We start from the raw sequence: 23,111 nt of genomic DNA on the forward strand, positions 1-23,111 counted from the left end.
GAATTAGTACCCTTTTCAATTCTATACCCGACAAGAATAGTAGAAGCGAATGTTGAAGCATCACTAAAAACATAGGTAGAAACATATGATCCAAAAAAAAATATATTATTTATAATATAGTATGATTTTCATTGAGCCAATAAAAAAGAGTGTTGAATAAGTGGGTCTCATTCTTTTATGGCAATTACAACACCATTAACTCACACCAATAATTAGCTGTCCTTTTATTTATATGTTGATAGAGATTGAAAAAGTTGAACACTTTCTTCCCCTTTTTTCTCCATTCTAAACCACTAAAACAAAGGGGAAAGAGCCAATTTTGTATATGCGTATACACAAGGTCTATTTTGATCACTTGCGTTTCTATTTTGTCTACTTTAGTTCGTTTTTTTAGCTTTTATACATTAAGGTTTGGTCCAATTTTGCTTTTAAAAATTGATAAATTTCATCTCGATTTGTAAAGTTCTAAGTTGATATAGGATTCTATAGAAGACTCGATGAAGTTATTGCGCTTAGAGTTAAACTTGAATCTTGTTCTAGAAGATTTGGTGCACAAAGTTATCAAGATCGAGAGAAATTTTAAAGCAGAATGGAAAGGCCAATAAGATGAAGCCTAATAATTATATGAGTCTACAGTCGAAGTTTTTTTTAGTGTTTAGAACTTTTGGAATTAGGTAGATTATTTAGACATTTCAATAGTGTTCTTTGTTGAAATATCAATCACTAGGCCAATAGAGTCAAGCCTAATAATTGTACAGCCAATTGTATATTTATTTTAGTAGAGATTTTAGGAAGATATCTGATTTTAGGAGAAGAGATCTAGATATTTTAGGAAAAAAATTCAGATTTGTTAGATTTAGATTTAGATTTGTTAGGTCTAGATTGGTTAGGCTCGAGTATAAATACACCTCTACCTTACCTAGGTTATTAATCCAAGAAATCCAAAAAGTATTCTACACAGTGTCTTGTATTCTCTTCTCGATTGGTCTTAATAAAGAGTGCTAGTGTTTCCTACAGAGAGTTGTGTTCAACAATACTTGGTGTGAATTGCAGTGTTTCCTACAGAGAGTTGTGTTCAACAATACTTGGTGTGAATTGCAGGATCCCGCGAACCAGTCTTTGAACGCAAGTTGCGCCCAGAGTCTTCTGGCCGAGGGCACGTCTATTGTTGAGGATTATTGGGAGTGAGTCTCACATTGGTTAATTTAGTGGATCATGGGTTTATAAGTGGTTAATTTAGTGGATCATGGGTTTATAAGTGAGAAATAGTATCTCCATTGGCATGAGGCCTTTTGGTAAAGCCCAAAGCAAAGCCATGAGAGCTTATGCTCAAAGTGGACAATATCCATACCATTGTGGAGAGTCGTAATTCCTAACATTCTTGTATCAACTTTATTTTCTTATTGAAAACAAGCTCGTTACGGTATGCATGACATGTTTACTATACGTGAAAAAAGTTTCTCTAAAAGATTTTATAAACGATGTCATTAGCAAAAAATAATGGAAATAGAAATAACATAAATTTAAATAAAACAGCTCAAGCACCCTAATCAAACCTAAGGGCCACTATATCAAATATAAATACGCGCAACTACCCTAGCTTCACTTCCATGGTCTTCATAGCGACGCTGTCATTCGTATAGGAGTATCTTACCTTTATTTGAAAAAGAAATAGCATATGGCTTGAGTATTTAAAAATACTCAGTAGTAGCCTCACTATTAGGGTTGGGGGATGCAAACACAAACAATCATGGTGAGAACTATCTTTTCATGTAAACATTATGGTATTGGGCTCTTCTTTGCATTCTAAATAAAGTTGGATGTGTAGTATTTCTCTACACATGGCCCAAACATGCCCACATGGACTCATCAGGTGGCTGAAATACATGCCCCTGAGCCTGGCCAAGAACCCTCAAAAGTTGCATAGCCCAGCACGTTCCCACCATAATCAGTCATCTACGGTTTACTTAAAAAATAAATTATAATAGTGAGTATTAAAAATACTTAGATCTGGTCATCCTTATACCTTATAACATATACTTAAAAGCTAGGTGTCCAGCTACATTTCTTAGTCAATATCATGGCTCTAGTTTGTTCTAGTGCTTTCAGGCTCATAAATACCTATACCCTATACCTCCTCTAAGTAATGCTCTAACACCCTCTAAGTTATTAACTTTTTAGTATTTTCAGTATTCTTAGCTCTATGTATTACGTTTGACTTAGATCTCTCATCAACCTTATGCTAATTGTGCATCGAGTAATTGAGAGCCATGGAAAATGGCCTACAATAAATCTCATAAGTATGGAGGAGCTTCGCTCTTAAAACAATAATCATACTTCATACTATCTGCCTACTGGGTTTTAATTGGAATGTTCTCCCTGGTAGTACTAGGTAACAACGGTCTGTCCTCTAGATCAACAAACTACCGGTTACTTCACCTCGCACACTAGCATAATAAAATGTCCTTCATTCCTCCTCTCAAGTTATAACAGTATACTATATGTCTTAAGAATAGTAAACTACCTACGATATTGCTTTTTTTAAGGTAGGACAATAAACGGTCTATTTATACCCTATTTGGGTTAAAACAATACGTGGTCATGGCTTCACACTAGGCACAACTAGAGCTACCTCATTAGTATACCCTCTATGACTCCTACGATCCTTTATGGGTGACAATTGAACTCTCTGTATCAAGTAAACCCAAACCCCTCTTGACTAGTTCAGGAATAGAGGCTATGTCCTAATCGTTCCTACAAGATACTAGTCCAACAAATATAATATGGAATCCAAAACTAGATTCTAGGACCAATATAATATAAAACAAGACCAAATGGTTTAAGATAATCATAACACACATTCAATAGCAATACTAGACATAAATGGGTTCCCAAACTCTAAATCATTCTTTTATAAATATATATACATCATGCTCAACATGCTCAAACAAGAGATAATAAATCAATCGAAGCAAAGCATGTTGAAGTGCTTATAGCTTAATAAAATTATCAGAGTTCATAGTTCATGCGAGCAGGTGTTGTAAAACTAATAACGTGTTAAGCTATAAATTTTTAAATTTACGGGGCTTAGCCATTATAAAACTTGTTCAATTAGGCTCCTAAACATGATTTCTAATCATTTTTCCATGATCCTAATAACCCCTACAAGTATTACTTGGTTACTTAAATGTTTGGGTGTATTTGGGCTCTCAGTTCACGACCTTCTCAAAGTGGGATTTCCTTCCAATTTCTTGGGTAAGTGACAAATTGAGTCTAGCTTCTCAAACAACAAAAATTTTCATGACAAAAGATCTCAAAATAGGTGAACCAATTGGTTTAATGGACAAAGGTAAGGAAATCGAGATGTGGCTGGCTCGCTACATCACTGAGCAGATGACTTCCCTAAAATATCTAAATGTTTTTCCTAAAATATATATCTTTATTCTAAAATACCTAAATTATTTTTCTAAAAATAAATATACAATGTACTGATACAATTATTGAGCTTGACTCTATTGGGCTAGTGATGATATTTTAACACGTAATAGAGACATTCTTTTCTTTAAAGCTTTCTGGAAGAACCAACAAATCAAGAAGACTATTAAGAACAAGAAGAGGAAAATAAGACGTGATTATCAGGAGCTTTTCCAAAGTTTGAAACTTACGAAAGCGAAAGTTATTAAAAAAAGTTAGGAACGATGAATATTTCTAATTGGAACTATGTGCTATTTCAAGCCGCCAAAGTACTTAGTAGACGAGTCATATTAGACCGAAAGCGAGTTTTGCCTCTAGGACTGAAGCTGCAGTTACATAGGGGAGAATTGAATCCAAGGCTTTGCCTCTAGGATCATCTTACCTTCTAACTAAAGATGTTTTCTACTAATTCAATCGTCACCTTACTTAACTAGAGAGCAGATGCTGGAGGGGAAGACTGGGCTTTCGCCCCAGGCTTGAGCCTTTAAAGGTATAAGTTCTGATGTGATAGGCACGAAGTCAAGCAACCTATGAGTAAGTACTCCTCCCAGTCTATACCTTGGCTAAAGTATCTTGCCAGGCTAAGCTACATTGGTTTTCTATCCCTAAAGAGAATAGGCATCTTATTACGGATAAAACTACCTTTAAGAAATAATGATCATATTCTGTCCAGAAAACGCATTATCAAGCTCTATAGAGGTACGCAGTGACTCCACGGATAGGGAAAGGGGAGAGAGAGTGCGAAAACTGAATTATGATAGCTCAAGTTCAGTGAGCTTTAGGTATTGGAATTGATCAAGCTTTTTTTTTTTTTTTTTTTTGTCCCGAAGTCATTCTCTATTCCAATTTTGAATAGCAAGCGTACGTTTCTGAAATTTGTAACATGCATAAACCGAGCCAACAGATAAAACTTGAGGTTTGCTAGAATACCTTTATATGATAGAGAGACCCTAATATATGAGCCTAGGATCCAAGATAATGGATGGACCGAGAATCGAATCAATGATGAAACCTATAAATAATTCACTGCACAATAATTCATTGTTCGTTTTAGCCCGTTACTAATCGTCATCTACCTCGAGGTGAGCCCACTGCTAGTAAATATTGTCCATTTTAGCCCGTTACTTATTGTCATCTACCTCGAGGTGAGCCCACTGCTAGTGGATATTGTCCGTTTTAGCCCGTTACTTATCGTCATCTACCTCGAGGTGAGCCCACTACTAGTAGATATTGTCCGCTTTAGCTCGTTGCTTATCGTTATCTACCTCGAGGTGAGACCATTGCTAGTAGATATTGGTTCACTCCTAGCAGATATTGTCTGTTTTAGCTCGTTGCTTATTGTCATCTATCACGGTCCACTCCTAGCAGATATTGTCCGTTTTAGCCCGTTACTTATCGTCATCTACCTACCTCGAGGTGAGCCCACTGCTAGTAGATATTGTCCGGCTTTAGCCCGTTACTTATCGTCACCTACCTCGGAGTGAGCTTACCGCTAGCAAATATTGTCTATTTTGGCATGTTATCGTCGTCACCTTCACGATTTCACAAAAATTGTGAATTTGAACCCATGCCCTTTCAAACCAGTACCTAAAACTTGCACCTTAGACCAACTCAACCATCTTGACTGCTTTTTTTGTAAAAACTTAAACCCACCACTAGTAGATATTGTTCACTTTGACCCATTACATATCGTTGTTCTCATGATTTTAAAACAAGTTAAGGAGGCTTATTGGATTACTAGGCGAGCGAGCGAGCTATTTTTCCCTATCGAATGACCACCAATTTAACGCTAGTTGATTAGTTGATTTGACCTTGAACCCAAGGTTAGGACGTATTATCCGCTTTGACCTATTACAAAATTGGTCAAGAATGAGATTTGAATCTATGCCCACCAATACTTGAAACCCACACCTTAGACCAACTCAACCACCTTGACTACTTTTTTTTTTTTTTTTTTTGTAACAACTCAAACCCACTACTAGCAGATATTGTCCACTTTGACCCAATACATATCATCGTTAGTCTCACGATTTTAAAACGCATCTTGGTCATATTTGAAAGCTGAAGAGACTTATTGGATTCTTACACCAGCTAGGTGGTTTACCATAAGGGTATTATCATCATTTTGCATCGTTACTTTGTTTAGCTATTTATTCTTACTCAATGACCACCAAAATTCATATTACCTTAAAATATCATATTATGCCAAGTATTAAAATTGCATAGGTAGTAGAGTTCGTTTAGTAGGGTATTTTAATGTTACTTAATTTCTACGAAGAAACACTCGATTTAGGACCTTAACTCACAAACTCTTTAGAGTGTCTAGTTTCTAGAATCATAATTTAGTTCATGCGAATTGATCTAAAAGGAAATTAAAATTCAGAAAGATCGAAGGAATGTCTGAAATTGAGCTGGCATGGTCGATTCAACCAAAGCGACCACATTATCATCTTCTTCTCTAAATGCAAGGGAAGGAAACACGACTCGCCAGAGATGCCAGTGTTTCTATACTTGAAGAAAGTGAGACTCTAAAACAAAATTAAAATAACGTGGAAACCTTAAAATAAATCAAAATTTGCAAATTAATTATATATAAAAAAAAAACATAAAATTAGTACGATGTGTTTTTTTTATTTATTTATTTTAAAATGAGATGAGAGACGGTTGGTTGAAGTACGTGTATTAAATAGAAAGTGCACACGAGAGGTTTTGGTGGGCGCAATGAAAGATTTTCCCACGTGTACGGTCAACCGGAAGAGCCGGTGGACGCGGAAACCGTACATGCGGACGTACGAGGCGGGATAAGGAACACCCTGCCGGTGCATTTATTTTAATGTTTTTTTTTTTTTTACGGTTGTTGGGTGTCGCAATCAATTAAATAAAAAATAAAAAAACAAAGCAAAATTCTTCTTTTCTCATTTTAGCTGCCTAGCTTGCTCCAGCTGTTTCACTCACTCACTACCCACTCCCAATCTTTTACTTTGACCAATCAACTTGACTCCAAATTTGTACAGTTAGCGGTTCGGAAATTAGTTTTTGCTGACAATCTCGACATAGTATTTAGCTTTTAGTCATGTTTACGAAAAAATGGTTTTAAAGAAAGCATATATCAATTGCGTTGAAAACATGTGGGTAAGAGAGCTTAGAACACTGAGTTCAGGGGATGTTCGATGAATACTTGGTCTTCCTTATAGTACAATTTGAATCTCAATTGCATTGGAGATATGTGGGTAAGAGAGCTTAGAACACTGGGTACAGGGGAGGTTTGATGACTACTTGGTCTTCCTTACAGTACAATTTCAATCTCAATTGCGTTGAAAACATGTGGATAAGAGAGCTTAGAACACTGGGTTCAGGGGATGTTCGATGAATACTTGGTTTTCCTTATAGTACAATTTGAATATCAATTGTGTTGAAAACATCTGGGTTAGAGAGCTTATAACACTAGGTTCGGGGAAGGTTTGATGACTACTTGGTCTTCCTTACAGTACAATTTCAATCTCAATTGCATTGAAAATATGTGGGTAGGAGAGCTTAGAACACGGGGTACGGGGGAGGTTTGATGACTACTTGGTCTTCCTTACAGTACAATTTGAATCTCAATTGCGTTGAAAATATGTGGGTAGGAGAGCTTAGAACACGGGGTACGGGGGAGGTTTGATGACTACTTGGTCTTCCTTATAGTACAATTTGAATCTCAATTGCATTGGAAATATGTGGGTAAGAGAGCTTAGAACACTGGGAACGGGGGAGGTTTGATGACTACTTGGTCTTCCTTATAGTACAATTTGAATCTCAATTGCGTTGGAAATATGTGGGTAGGAGAGCTTAGAACACTGGGTTCGGTAGTACAATTTGAATCTCAATTGCGTTGGAAATATGTGGGTAGGAGAGCTTAGAACACTGGGTTCGGTGGAGGTTTGATGACTACTTGGTCTTCCTTATAGTACAATTTGAATCTCAATTGCGTTGGAAATATGTGGGTAGGAGAGCTTAGAACACTGGGTACAGGGGAGGTTTGATGACTACTTGGTCTTCCTTAATATGTGGGTAGGAGAGCTTAGAACACTGGGTACAGGGGAGGTTTGATGACTACTTGGTCTTCCTTACAGTACAATTTGAATCTCAATTGCATTGGAAATATGTGGGTAAGAGAGCTTATAACACTTAGTCGGGGGAGGTAGAGAGCTTATTCACTTGGCCGGGAAAGTTTAATGACTATTCAATCCTCTTTATTACCATTCGAAGCAAAATCATGTTGGAAATTTAGGTTTATACTCCTAATAAACCTTTTTTTTTTCATCCTCTTTTTTCTCACTTATTTTATTTTCTAATGTGAACTTTGACCCATGACATTCCAATGCCATAAAGTTAACCTCTTCTGTTTACTAAAAACAAAACAAATGAGTGGCTCATGTTACCTTAATCATCATGCCACGTGTCCACTTCTTATGACTCAAGTGTCGACCTTTGATTAATTGATTCATACATGTTAATGACTATTTTAATATTCATTACAAATCTATGGTTAATGATTATGTTTTTCGACCTTATATTGACCGATCGAGTTTAGATTACTATAATTCTCCTAAATTCGAGAACACCCACAACAAAAAAAACTTGACAAAATTTGTGACACCTCGAGTAAAAGAGAGGTAGATGAATGAATCGGGACCACATCCAAATAGGAGGAATCACGAGGATAGAATGGCTAACATCAACTTAAAACAATTGAAAGTTATTACTTATACCACAAAATATATTTTTTTCCCCGACCGTAGGAACTCAAAAGTTGAGCATGTTTAGTTTTGAGTAATTTTATGTTGGGGTAACTTCCTAGGAGTTTTCTTCATGAGTGAAACAGCCCAAGCCCATCGATAGTAGATATCGTCCTCTTTGGGCTTTCCCTTTCGAGCTTCCCCTTAAGGTTTCTAAAACGCATCTGCTGGGGAGAGGTTATCACACCCTTATAAAAAATGTTTCGTTCTCCTCCCAAACCGATGTGAGATCTCACAATCCACCCCCATTTTGGGCGCTAGCACTCGTTACTCTTCTCTAATCGAAGTGGGATCTCACAATGAGTAACCGAAAAAATAAAATGCTAAAATGACTTATGAGGGCTACTTCCGAAGAATTTTCTTTGTGAGCGAGGACAAAATATGCTACAAAGACTCGTGAAGGTCTGTGAAGATAATTTTAACTCTTAGAAGTAAGGAGTAAGTAATGTCAGGATTCAAATCTAGAACATGGGTCATTATAATATTTAATTTTAGTGACCTAAATATGGGAATGCATAAAAAGAAAAACATACCCGTTCACATTCAAGTAATGTCATCATCTTATTGACTTCGAATATATTTGAACACATAAAACGTCTTATTAGAACAAAAATTACAAATTATTTTTTTATATATATTTAGAATCATAGGAAATCAAATCAAATGAATTCATTGGTTGGTTTGGGGAGTCTTGCATAATTTAATTATTTAAACCCAAAAAAAAAAAAAAAAAATTAAACACGTGGGAATGGGGGAGAATGGACTAAGCGGAGATTGGAAAATTCCACAAACAGCTGGCAGTAAGTAAGCCTGTTCTGTCTTTCTATGTCAATGTCTTTTCGCAAATTTTAAGATAATTCATTAATTAATTAATTAATTAAAGAGCTTAAATGAAAGTGGATGAAAATATATGTTTTTGGGGGCTTTAAGAAGCTTTTTGTCGTTTTGCAATTATTGATTTAAAGAAGCTGTTTCTCTGAATTCAAATAAAAATAATAATAATAAGTCGGTAAGGGAAAGGTGAAAGAGGACAATATCTACTAGCGGTGGGTCTAGGGCGTTACAAATGCTATCAGAATCAGATATCGAGCGATGTGCCAGTGAGGAGGCTGTTCTCTGAAGGGGTAGATACGAGGTCATGTGCCAATAAGGACACTAGGCCCCGAAGGGAGTGGATTTGGTTGAAAGGAACGAGGGCCAGCAAGGACGCAAGATCCTAAAGCTGGGGTGGATTGTGATTGGTTGAGGGATAGTGGTGGGCCTGGGGCGTTACAATAACGTTCTTACGATTAATCTAATAATTTGAGCAAGCCAAGATGACCAATGTGTACTGAGAAATCGACATCATGATGCATGAGTCGTGTTGTTGGGAACCGAGATGACATTGAGATGTGACATGTTGTGTCGCAACGATGGAACATGCACACACGAATAACGTGTGTGGACAAACAAGTTTGGATTTCGCACAAGCGATATTTGACGGTCCGAAGAAAACACAAAGCTAGGTTAAAAATATATATATATGGGATTTGAATTCCCTTAAGATTGGTCGTGAGCATGTCAAAATCACGACGTCGCACGGTTGAAAAAGTACGACCATAACGGTTGCTCAAAGTCTTCAAATCGCAAATTGCCATGCGGACTCAATGATAAAAAGAACCCTAAATTCTTTCTTCCAATTTATAAAGCGGAAGACGGCAAAAAATTGAAAATTTAAAGACAATAACAAATACGACATAAAAGTGTTTAAGAATACAAAATAGTATCAATTGAGTAAACAACGACCCAAGTTTAAGCAAAACGACATTTAAATAATTTCAAATTAATAAAAGAGGAAAACGACTCGATCTAAGGCCTTTCTGTAGCTGCACGCTCCCACAGTCAACCGTGATCTACCTACACTTTATCCAAAAGTACTGAATAATCACCTACTCGTAGACTCTCATCGAAACTTCTCATATTAAATATACGAAGCGTTTTCTTACAAATTTAGCTTGAATCAATTTGAAACGTCATAACGTCGATTTTGTACGGGTGATTACATTAAATAATGAAAAAAAGTGAGGGAATCTGGAAAAGTGGAATCCAGTTTTGAGTACTGAAATTTTATCCCATTTTTGTCTGTCTATCTTGAATGAGATACTTTGTACGTAGTCCTTCTTTCATGCTCCCCTAATAATGCTATTGTGACATCAACAACAGTACCTTTCTTAGCCAAATAAATAAATACAATAAATAGCTTTAACAAATTAAAATAAAAAACACAATAATTTTGGATAATGATATTGTTTTTATTTTTAGCTAACTTTAATAATAACAAGTTTGAAGAGATTATGATATGATTCCAAAAATAATTGAGAAATTATTAATGTTTGAGAGGCACATGTTGTCCTCTCGAGTATTTTACGTTATAAAAGGCAACACGTGAGTTAGGGGTTCGAACTTTACGAGCCTCACAAACCTTAGTCTTCTACTTTAAGAGATTAAGCTAACTTCAAATGGTTCATATTTGTAGTAAGAGTGTTAATGGTGTGTTGTGACTTGAGAATAACAGCCAAAGTCTACCGCTAGCAGATATTGTCCTCTTTTGAGCTTTCTAAAACGCGTTTGCTAGATAGATGTTTCCACGTCCTTATAAAAGATGTTTCGTTCTTCTCCTTAACCAATGTGAGACCTCACAATCCACCACCCTTTTAGGGCCCAGCGTCCTCGCTAGCACTCGTTTCATTCTCTAATCGATGTGGGGTCCCCTTCCCAACTGATGTGAGATCTCACAATCCACCCCCTTTCAGAGCCCAGCGTTCTCACTGACATTCATTTCATTCTCAAATCGATGTGGAGCTCCCTCTCCAACCAATGTGGGATCTCACAATCCACCCTCTTTCAAGGCCCAACGTCCTCGCTGACACTCGTTCTATTTCAAACCGATGTGGGGCCCCCTCCCCAACCAATGTAGAATCTCACAATCCACCCCATTTTAGGGCCCAACGTCCTCGCAGACACTCGTTTCATTCTCAAATCGATGTGGGACCCCCTAATTCCCCCCCTTCGAGCCCTAACAACCTTGCTGCCACACCGTCTCGTGTCCACCCCCTTCAGGACTTAGCCTCCTCGTTGGCACATCGTCCATCGTCTAGCTCTAATACCATTTGTAACCGCCCAAGTTCACCGCTAGCAAATATTGTCCTATTTGGTCTTTCCATTCATGCTTCCGCTCAAGTTTTTTAAAAACGCATATGCTAGAGATAATTCCCCACACCCTTATAAAAGATATTTGATTCTCCTCCCCAACCGACTTAGATTTCACAAAATATAAAATAAATAAATAAATTAATTAATTAACAACCCAACGAGGCTGGGTTGGGTTAACCCTATTCTAGTTACTCATGTCACTTACCCGAAATTTTGTGTTGGTCTAAAAAAATTTCTCTAAACTAACCAAACTCAACCCGTGTATACCCAACAAAAAAAATAAAAAAATAAAAAAATAAAAAAGAAGTGTACTAATAATAATCTACGTGTCATAGTTTGACCCATGCAACCAAACCCAAATGGAAATAGCAAGGAAAATAACAGACTTGCCAGCCTCTTCCCACTTCAAATAGCAGCGCCACCGGCACCTACCTCGAACCCTCACTCCCTTCCCCTATTTAACCATCCTCCACAAACCCCTTCACTCACTTACCTCCATGGCCGAACCCACTTACACCGGCGTCCGTAAGCGCAAATGGGGCAAATGGGTCTCCGAAATCCGCCAACCCGGCAAAAAAACCCGCATCTGGCTCGGCAGCTACCACCTTCCCCAAATGGCCGCCGCCGCCTACGACGTCGCCGCCCTCCACCTCCGTGGCCCAAACGCCCGTCTCAACTTCCCCGACCTCATCGACTCCTTCCCCCGCCCCGCTACCTCCTCTCCCGACGACATTCAGGCCGCTGCCCACATGGCTGCATTGCGCCTCGCTAACACCAAGCCACCGCCTGCTGCCCAACACCCACCGGCGCCGGTTCGAATCGGGCTGTCTCCGAGCCAAATTCAGGCGATTAATGAGTCGCCGTTGGATTCTCCGACGATGTGGATGCAGATGGCGGCGGAGGCGCTTTCTTTAGAGGATTATTTGTGCGATGGATTTGATGTGGAAGATAATTCCATTTGGGATTATTCTTCACTCTAATTAACTTAATTATCTTTATTAATTTCTTCTTCTAATTAACCTTTTTTTTTAAAAAATCATCATTATTATATGTATTAATCCATTCTTGGTTTTATTAAATGACCAAGATATATAAATATTAATAATTTGTTATTTAATATATTTATCTCAATAAAAAAATATAACAACTCGATTATCCAATTATTCTATAATTTCGATTTAAAGTTCGTATCTTTATATCTTAATTATGATTATAGCATCTTAATCGTATTTAAAAATTCGATTTTTTTTTTTAATACGAAGTATATTTATTAATGTGGTTTGGGAAAATTGAGGTTTTTATTTATTTATTTAATTATTGAGTGAAAATGGGTTACTTTTGGGGAGTAGGTGTGGAGGGGGGTGACTGTATCAGTCGCCCAATCTTGGAAGTGGGGCCAATTTGTGAGACTTTTGGGAGAACGGAAGCTTCCTACGGAGCCTTTTTTCATCAAATTATTTATGGAAAAAAAAAAAAATAATTGTATTGCAAAATATATTAAAGTAAAGTCTAATTGACATATAGGATATATTACTAAACAAAAATAACGTGTTAGGAGAGTATACGGGTTGGGTTGAGTTATATTTAAAAATCTTTTGAACTAATGAAAATTTTTAGGTTAGTTGGACTGGTGGCTTGCGATCATAACCCAACCTAACTCAACCTTCTATTTTCGAGTTGATTTGGATTATATTTAAAATTTCTTGAATCAACCCAAAATTTTAGGTTAATTGGATTGGTGGCTCGAGCAACACGATCACAACCTAACCCAACCCAACTCAACCCTCTATTTTTGAGTTGATTTGGGTTATATTTAAAAATCTTTTAAACCAACCCAAATTGTTAGGTTAATTGGATTGGTGGCGGGAGCGAAGCGACCACAACCCAACTAACTCTCTACTATCAACTTGATTTGGGATAGATTTAAAAATCTTTTAGAACCAACCCAGAAGTTCACGTAAGTTGGATTGGTGATTTGAGCAACGCGATCATAGCTCAACCCAACCCAACCCAACACAACCTTCTATTTTTGAGTTGTTTTGGATTAGATTTAAAATTTCTGGAACCAACTCAAAATTTCAAGTTAATTGGATTGGTGGCTCCAGCAACACGATCATAACCCAACCTAACCCAACCCAACCCTCTATTTTCGAGTTGATTTGGGTTAGATTTAAAAATCTTTTGAACCAACAAAAAATGTTAGGTTAATTGGAATGGTGGCTCGAACAAAGTGACCACAACCCAACCCAACCCTCAGTTATCAAGTTGATTTGGGTTAGATTTAAAAATCTTTTGGAACCAACCCAAAATTTCAGGTTAGTTGGATTGGTGGCTCGTATCACAACCCAACCCAATCTTTTATTTTTCGAGTTGATTTGGGTAAGATTTAAAATTTCTTGGACCAACCCAAAATTTCAGGTTAATTGGATTGGTGGCTTGAGCAACCCCATCACAACCCAACACAACCCTCTATTTCTTAGTTGAGTTCGTTAGATGGTCTGTTTTTTTTTTTTTTTTAATTATTTTAAAAAAAGTCATATTTATCGGTGATACATGTTAGTATTAATAACTAAAATTTCATAAAACTCAAATATCAAACATTCACAAGTCACCGTTACAAATGTGATATATTCTTAATCTTCCTAATAATCTTAAAAGTAGGGTTTGGTTGAGTTGAATTGTAACCTCATTTTCGAGTTGGTTGGGCTAGTTGAGTTGAGCTGTCTAAAAAAATGTCAACTCGTGAACCGATACAAAATTTTAATTTTCTAGAAATTCAACCCAACCCAAATTTGATGGTTTAGTTAGTTAGTCACGATTGGTCTAACTCTCGAATCATATGAACAACCCTAATTTATGATGGTAGAGATTCGAACCTCTCAAATTTTTTTTTTATCAAAATTATATTTGCATTCTTATCAAAAAAGAAAATGATACCTTAATCACAATGTTGTCTTTTGTATATCTACCTTCTTTAGCTCTTATTTTGATTTGATGACGGTAGATAAATTTTAACAAATATGACTCAAGATGGTTGAACAAGTTTGCTATGCATGAGAAGGGTTACTTGTTCTTCTACCTTCTTTAGCTCTTAGTGGTAGATGCACAATTTTAGTAACTCTTCCTTCTTCTTAACAAATAATATTGGTGGAGTCAAGAAACAATGAAGAGATAAAACGTTGTTTAACAGGTTTTGTAGTTGTATCTTGAGCTCGTTCAACGGAAATTCGATAGAATCTTCTAACAATTTACTTAATTATCCCCACATTACTTTCGAGGGTTCCAACTCGAATTCAACTTGACTAGTAAAAGATGTAACAATGAATTCAGCATGATAAGAGTGCACATTGGATATTGAATGACGTGAATCAAACACGCAACCTTCTGATTTAGTGTTACTAGGATAACACAACCAACCTTATACTATAGACTCTTTATGTTATTGATCTGAAATATCAATAGTAGGATAACACACCCAACCTTATACTATAAACTCTTTATATTATTACTTGAACACAATTGAATACGATCTTCATGTATGTCAACCACATACTGTTCAAGAATGACAAGAGTAAAACAAATTTTTGAGCTAGCTATCAAAGTGCACATTGAATATTGAATGCAGCCGACGAAAATCGAACACACAATATTTTGATTTGGACTCAGATGCATCACCATTGCACCACGTATCCTACGATTATATAACTAACATTACTATCAAGGATTCCAACTCAAAATCAGCTTGACTAGTAGTAAAAGATGCAGCAACGCAACGAATTCAGCTTCACTAGAGTAAAACAAATAATTGAGCTAGCTATATCAATAGTAGGATAACACACCCACACCCAACCTTATACTATAGACTTTTTATGTTATTACTTGAACACACTTGAACACACAACCTTCTGATATGGAGTGAGATGCACTACCATTGTACCCGGTAAGACTGAACTACTGAACCCCGGCTTCTTGATCTGATCCTTTCTCTCACTTACTCGGAGGTAAAGCAGCTAATTAATGAATTGACTCTCCTGGAAAGAGAGACGAAAGATGAATGAAGTAGCTCTTTTCTTTCACGAGGGAAATGATTATATAACTAACATTATTATCATATGGAGTGAGATGATAATATGGAGTGAGACACACTACCATTGCACCATGTATCCTATGATTATACTACCATTGCACCATGTATCCTATGATTATACACAATACCATTATTATTTGCACATTGAATTTTGAATGAACTCGAACACGAAACCTTCTGATCTGGAGTCAGAAACACTACCATTGCGCCATGGATCCCATGATTACATAACTAACATTACTATCATATAGAGTGAGACACACTTGTTTTTGAGTGTTGAATATTGAATGAACCTGACGTGAATCAAACATACAACCTTCTGATCTAGAGTCAAATGCGCTACCATTGCACCACGTATCCCAACTTGAAATCAACTTGACTAGTAAAAGCCTACAGCAAAGTAGATAATAAATAGTAAAGAACAAGTCTTTCACATCCAATTATAGTAATGAATAATCAATTCTAATTTTTTAATGGCAGTTTCAAAAAAGGGCACTTCTATATCAAAAAAACGGATTCGGAAAAATATTTGGAAAAGCAAAGGGCGTCGGGCAGCGTTGAAAGCTTTTTCGCTATCACAATCTATTTCGTTGAATTAACAATGCATCACGAATCCCATGATTACACAACTAACGTTACTATCAAGGGTTCCAAATCGAATTCAGAATATTATGAGCACATTGACTTTTGAATGAACCCATGAATCCAAGAGAACACACGACCTTCTGATTTGGAAGTGAATCTCTCTTTGATTGATCAATGTGTGATATTCTGAACCATGGTTCTTTACTTTTGATTGATCAATGTGTGATATTCCGAATCATGGTTCGATGCCGCAAAAAAATTTGGGTTCGTGAATTGAACACGCAACCTTCTAATCTGAAGTCAGACACGCTACCATTGCGCCACGAATCCCATGATTATACAACTAACATTACTATCAAGGGTTCCAACTTGAATTCAGCTTCACAAGTGAAGCAAAACAAATTTTTGAGCTAGCTATCAAGTGCACATTAAATATTGAATGAACCCAACATGAATCAAACACGCAACCTTCTGATCTGGAGTCAGATGCGCTATCATTGCACCACAGATCCCATGATTATATAACTAACATTACTATCAAGGGTTCCAACTTGAATTCAGTTTGATTAGTAAAAGATGCAGCAATGAATTCAGCTTCACAAGAGTAAAACAAATTTTTGAGCTAGCTATCAAGTGCACATTGAATATTGAATGAACCCGACATGAATTGAAATGCAACATTTTAATCTAGAGTCAAATGCGCTACCATTGCGCCACGGATCCCATGATTATATAACTAACTCTATCCAGAATTCCAACTCGAATTCAGCTTGACTAGTAAAAGATGTAGCAATGAATTCAGCTTGACAAGAGTAAAAGCTAGCTAACAAAGTGCACACGGATTATTGAATGAACTAGAAGTGAATTAAACATGCAACCTTCTGATCTGGAGTCAGACGTCCTACCATTACGCCACGAATCCCGCCACGAATCCCATGATTATATAATTTACTTTTATTATTTTTTCTTTTAAGCATAAATGTATTTTTTTTTTTTAGAATTTCATAAATAGTTTCTACCTTTATAAAATTGTACCCAATTTTTATATGTTTAGAAAAAAAAAATTAAGATAAAAGAAACATTTACCGAAACAGATTCCGTGAACCAACTATATCGTTCGGACATTCTGAACATCGTTCGGACATTCTGAACATCTATCTATCTAGAGCAGCCACATATACAAACTTCTTACTCAAGAGCGAGGGAGCAATGTCAGCATGCTGTTTGATACCATCTTCAAAAGCCTTTTTTCAAAGGAAGACATCCCAAACATAGGATAAGGTTTGTTCATGTTTTCTCTTCAATGGACTAAAAAATTCAAAATATGGAAACATTACTAAAGTTTCATAACAATAGAACTTTAACAAAAAAGCAAAATCTATCTATCAATGATGTTATTCCATGGTCGTTTTTGTTGACGCAATTATCCATATATGGAAACGTTTCATTTACGACATATGATGAATATTTTAAAATATTCAATGAATGATCTGATTATTAGAGTCGAAAAATGCATTCATATAATATAATGTAGGATTGGATATATAGTACTTCATGTGCAATAGGATATGAATTGGTCCCGGTGTTGACCTTCGACTCATACAACCAACGCTCTAACCAACTAAGCTATGGGAACATGTTTATTTTGACATATTATTATCCAAAATCAAACATTTTTTTAATGACTATTTTAAAATTTTGAATTTAATATTAAAAATGACCATTTATTATTTATTATTATATTCTTTTATTAAATATTAATGTTTAGTAAAAATATTAATTCATACCCTATACTTTTGGGTGTATTATTTAAAATCTCCTAAAAAAAAAAGAAAAAAAAGTCAATTCAAACCTACCTTAAAAACCCTAAACTTCATGCATGATTTTCACACATGAATAAGACTTTTTCGATATTCTCGTCTTCTGCTAGGTTGACTTTGACCTTTTTTTTTCACAACTATCTCGAACATGTTTTCTTTCTTCAACGACTTGAGTTTCAGTCTTATCAGCCTACAATAAAATCTTGTAATTTTTAAAAGTATATGGAGGGAAGTCAACGAAGTATTTGTTAGGTTTTGACACAACAATAACTAAGCCATAAACATAAACATAAACAACAACTCCCCCCTTTCTGTAAAATACACCAAAATCTACCGTACCTTTCAAGTACCTTAAGACCCTTTTAGCTGCTGTAAAATGTTGTTGTGTTGGACATGCCATAAAACGACTAATCAAACTTACATTAAACATGAGATCAGGACGAGTACCTATGAGATACATCAGACTTCCACCCTTTGTTTATACAAAGTTACATCTACTTTTGCATCATTTTCATCTTTGCCAATTTTCTGTCCTCCCTTCCCCTTAACGAAGAGTGTCTGCTCACTGGAACTGCTTTGAATCTTTCAGGTAGGATTCGACTCTACTAAACCAGGTTCTAGTGTTTGTTTTAATCCATAGAGAGTCTTTTGAAGTTTGTACATCATCTTCTCACTTCCCTTTTTCTCATAGCCTTTTGGTTGTTCAACAAAAATATCTTCTTTAACTCCCTTATAAAAAAGCTGATTTGACATCTAACTGATAGAGTTTCCAATCTTTTTGGGCGGCAAAAACAATGATCATTCTCATAGTGTACACTTCCATATAATCAACTCTATGATCGTGTGTGTAGTCTTTTACAACCTATGATCCAAAATTAAACATTTATTTTATCTAAGTGTCATCATTAATATGACAATTGGTCCTGGCGGGGCTCGAACCCGCGACCTTCGGCTCATAAGACCAACGCTCTAACCAACTGAGCTACAAGACCACGCCTTATATTAAAATATGGTTATCCAAAATAAGACCAACGCTCTAACCAACTGAGCTACAAGACCACGCCTTATATTAAAATATGGTTATCCAAAATCAAACATTTTTTTAATTCATTCCCATACCGAATCCAATCTAACCAAGTCCACATGGTTATCCAAAATCAAACATTTTTTTAATTCATTCCCATACCGAATCCAATCTAACCAAGTCCACGCTAATATGACAATTGGTTCGAGCCCAATTGGTCCCAAGAGGGCTCAAACCTACAACCTTCAACTCATAAGAATAACCTTCTAACCAACTGATTTATGGAACCATGTTTTATATTAATATATCATTATCCAAAATCAAATATTTTTTTGGAATTTATGCCCTAAAGCCTCATAATTAATTATTTAGTTTTTAATAATAATTTTATTATCTATTTTTAGTTTAATCGTTCTCCATGGTATGAAAATTCAAAGTTAACAAGAGGATCGGGTTCAAGTAATAACCTAAAGAGTCTATAGTATATGAATAAAGTTGGGTGCCTTATCCTAGTAACACTATAGATACAGCCCACTTTGTAATCGTTACAAATGATCTAATCCAAATCGTTTATGTGGAGACATGTAAGTGGGGGTATTCTATAAAATGAGTTTGTATAAAACTGGATCAAAAAAATATTTAATCACTCTTTAAAAATCTGTTAATTGAGAAGATTAATATTTCACATGATGATCATATGCGACTCGATCTTAATCCTAAGTGAATTATGAATTCCTGTCTGTGATGGTTTGTCCTATGATTTACATGAGTGAGAATGACTCTATTAGCGGATTCAATATGCTTACCATATTGGGGACTTGACCAAATAAGGAGTTGGAACATAATATCATGAAATGAAATTCACTCCTTTCTATATAAGGAAAGAACATGAGTTGTTCTCTTAAGAATTGATTTTGGGACTTGAACAATGGGGTCCGACCCTCTCATTGGCCCGAGGGACTTGGTTTATGATTGAATCATAAACAAATTGTTCAGAGAATCAGTGGTACTTAGGTGAAAGATGTAATTACAGGGGTAAACAGACTTTTGACCCAACGGTAATTATGAACTTGTGAAGGATAACTTGCTTGTAATGAATATATCAATGGACATAACTTGTCCTATGCATAAGAGTGCAACTCTAAGTCTATAATGGAGTGACATATCGTTAATGAATGAAAATTGATTAATAAAGAGTTTAATATATTAGATATATTAAATATAAATGAGAGAATAAATTTAATTTAAAATGTCAAATTAATATTTAATATATTAGATATATTAAATAAATAGAAAGACTATATTTAAATTAAAGTGTTGAAATTAACATTTAATATATTAGATATATTAAATATAAATGGAAAAACATATATTAATTTAAAGGGTTCAAATTACTATTTAATATATTAGATATATTAAAGAAAAAATATATTTATTGTATTTGATACCATTAAATATTAAATCAATTAATTAATGTAATACATTAAATAAAAATATATTTGAAATTTGAATGAGATTCAAATAAGTTATATATATTAAAATATGATTTGTATAAGATATTATATCTTAATAGGTTAAATATGCAAATATATTATTGGGCAAAGATTCTCAAAGAGTTATTAATAGGACCCGATTCAGCCAAAGACAAACTCTCCCAAAATAATGAAATTAAAAATTCTCGAAACTCTTCATCTCTAATCCCTTTTAGATTTTCTTTTAAGAGGCTCCCACAAGTTTTGGCCTTGTGTTGGAGTCATAGCAAGGAAGAACTTGTGGAATATGAAGAACGTTTGCATGGTTGGAATACTTCAAAAATTCTTGCAAATCAGGGTTTCTATAAAGGTAGAGTTCTTACTCTCGAATTTATTGATAGGTGGATGAAGAGTTCATTCCCTTCACTTTCATCCCTCAAAGCACCATAATCTTTGAATAACTCACGGCAGTGTCCTATTATTTTATTCTCTCATTTACATTCTTGATTGATGGTTTTGACAAAGTACTTTGACGAATGTTATCTCTCTATTACACAAGGTCTTTACTTTTCGAAGTAAAATTTATACCGTTCTTTTCTCATAACTAAAAATCTTTTCTAATTGCAAAGGCTTGTAGTATATCACATCGACTTGATCAGTTATGTAAATATGGAGCAGAGACACATGGAGAATGTTATGAATGGTAGAAAGGGATGGTGGTAAGGTCAATCGATATGCCATAGATTTAATCCAATTTGGAATTTCGAGGCGTGAAATATAGGTCTCAATTCAAAACTATATTTTTAACGCATAGTTTTGTCTAAAGGTTTCCAAAAATAAGTTGATGAATGCACAAACAAATGATAAAACATAAACCCAAAGTGAATTGAACACGCAACCTTCTAATGTGGAGTCAAACTCGCTATTACCAAAGTCTATGAATAGAATGAACCCTTCACCTAGAGTCAAGTTTCATACGTATATATGTTGATGCATGCACAAACAAACTATAGAACATGAATCTCGAACAAGCAACCTTCTGATCTGGAGTTAGACGCATTACCATTGCGATCCCTTCACCTCGAGTCTAGAGTGTTCTCATGGTGCGTAGAATAAGAATAAAATAAAATATTTATTAATTCATTGATCACAAGTTTCTTCCAGACAAACTATAGAACATGAACCCGACGTGAATCGAACACGCAACCTTCTGATCTGGAGTCAGATGCGCTACCATTGCGCCACGGATCCCATAATTATGTAGTTTACCAAAGTCTATGAATAGAATGAATCCTTCACCTAGAGCCAGTGTTGATGAATGCACAAACAAACTATAGAACATGAACCCGATATGAATCAAACACGCAACCTTCTGATCTGGAGTCAGATGCACTACCATTGCGCCACGGATCCCATAATTATATAATTTACCAATGTCTATGAATAGCAAGGACCCTTCACCTAGAGCCTAGAGTGTTCTCATGGTGCGTGGAATAAGATAAAATATTTATTAATTCATTGATCACAAGTTTCTTCCATAAATACTACATTATTGAATGCAGAGACAAACATGAACCCGACGTGAATCGAACACGCAACCTTCTGATCTGGAGTCAGACGCGCTACCATTGCGCCACGGATCCCATAATTATATAGTTTACCAAAGTCTATGAATAGAATGAATCCTTCACCTAGAGCCAGGTATCATACATAAATATGTTGATGAATGCACAAACAAACTATAGAACATGAACCCGATATGAATCAAACACGCAACCTTCTGATCTGGAGTCAGATGCACTACCATTGCGCCACGGATCCCATAATTATATAATTTACCAATGTCTATGAATAGCAAGGACCCTTCACCTAGAGCCTAGAGTGTTCTCATGGTGCGTGGAATAAGAATAAAATAAAATACTTATTAATTCATTGATCAAAGTTTCATCCATAAATACATTGATGAATACACAAACAAACTATAGAACATGAACCCGATGTGAATCGTACACTAGGGGTGTACACCCAACCCGAAAACCCGAGAACCCAACCCGAAATATAAGGGTTGGGTTGGATTGTGTTGGATTTCGGTTTTGGGTTGGGTCCATTTTTTTTAACCCGATCTGATTTGGGTTGGGTTCGGGTACCAAAAGAAATGATTGGGTCAACCCGACCCAACCCGAAAATATTAAAAAAAATTAAAGCCCAATCTACAATCTTCTCTCGTCTTTGACCAAAGCCCAAACCCAAGCCCAAACATAACACTTCAAAACCCAATAATTACTCCATTAGTGAAAGAAATTTCTCTCCCTCCCTCTCTACTATCTGCTCTACTCTAGGCACACCCCCCTCTGCTCTCTACATCCTTTAGCTTGAGGAAATGCCTCTCTCTTTGCTCTCTGCTTCCTTTAATTTGAGGGAAATGTCTCCCTCTATGCGTCTGCATCGTTCGAGAGGGAAATGACTGTTTAAAATCATGTTATTTCAAATCAAGTTATTTTAAATTTCTACATAAATCCATCTGCTCTCTCCACTACCATTTCTACCTCACTCTGTCAATTCTACCTCTCAGCTCAAGTTCTACATAAAAGCTAAATAATCTACCTCTCTCCCTACCTCTCCCTCTTTTTAGTTATTCTCTTTTCTGATTCTCTCTCTCCTCCCTCTTAGCCATACAAA

At 35.8% G+C, this 23,111-nt stretch overlaps 1 protein-coding gene and 3 non-coding genes across 4 annotated transcripts; 1 reads left to right on the plus strand and 3 right to left on the minus strand.

The window, feature by feature from the left end:
* The first annotated feature begins 11,941 nt into the window (after positions 1-11,941).
* Positions 11,942-12,424, plus strand: LOC111472569 (ethylene-responsive transcription factor ERF022-like). Its single transcript, XM_023118173.1, has one exon. It carries the CDS (start codon positions 11,942-11,944, stop codon positions 12,422-12,424), a length of 483 nt encoding a protein of 160 aa, XP_022973941.1.
* A 6,430-nt stretch (positions 12,425-18,854) lies between these two features.
* TRNAI-UAU lies at positions 18,855-18,928 on the minus strand. The gene has a single exon. It is a non-coding gene; the product is annotated as a tRNA-Ile (tRNA).
* A 2,683-nt stretch (positions 18,929-21,611) lies between these two features.
* Positions 21,612-21,683, minus strand: TRNAW-CCA. Its single transcript has one exon. It is a non-coding gene; the product is annotated as a tRNA-Trp (tRNA).
* A 320-nt stretch (positions 21,684-22,003) lies between these two features.
* On the minus strand, positions 22,004-22,075 carry TRNAW-CCA. Its single transcript has one exon. It is a non-coding gene; the product is annotated as a tRNA-Trp (tRNA).
* Between the last annotated feature and the right edge of the window lie 1,036 nt (positions 22,076-23,111).

Source organism: Cucurbita maxima, unplaced genomic scaffold (assembly GCF_002738345.1).
Source record: "Cucurbita maxima cultivar Rimu unplaced genomic scaffold, Cmax_1.0 Cma_Scf00079, whole genome shotgun sequence".
Classification (NCBI taxonomy): domain Eukaryota; kingdom Viridiplantae; phylum Streptophyta; class Magnoliopsida; order Cucurbitales; family Cucurbitaceae; genus Cucurbita; species Cucurbita maxima.

What these genes read in the sequence shown, in the direction of transcription:
- LOC111472569 (XM_023118173.1), top strand. Translation starts at nt 11,942, where the DNA reads ATGGCCGAACCCACTTACACCGGCGTCCGTAAGCGCAAATGGGGCAAA.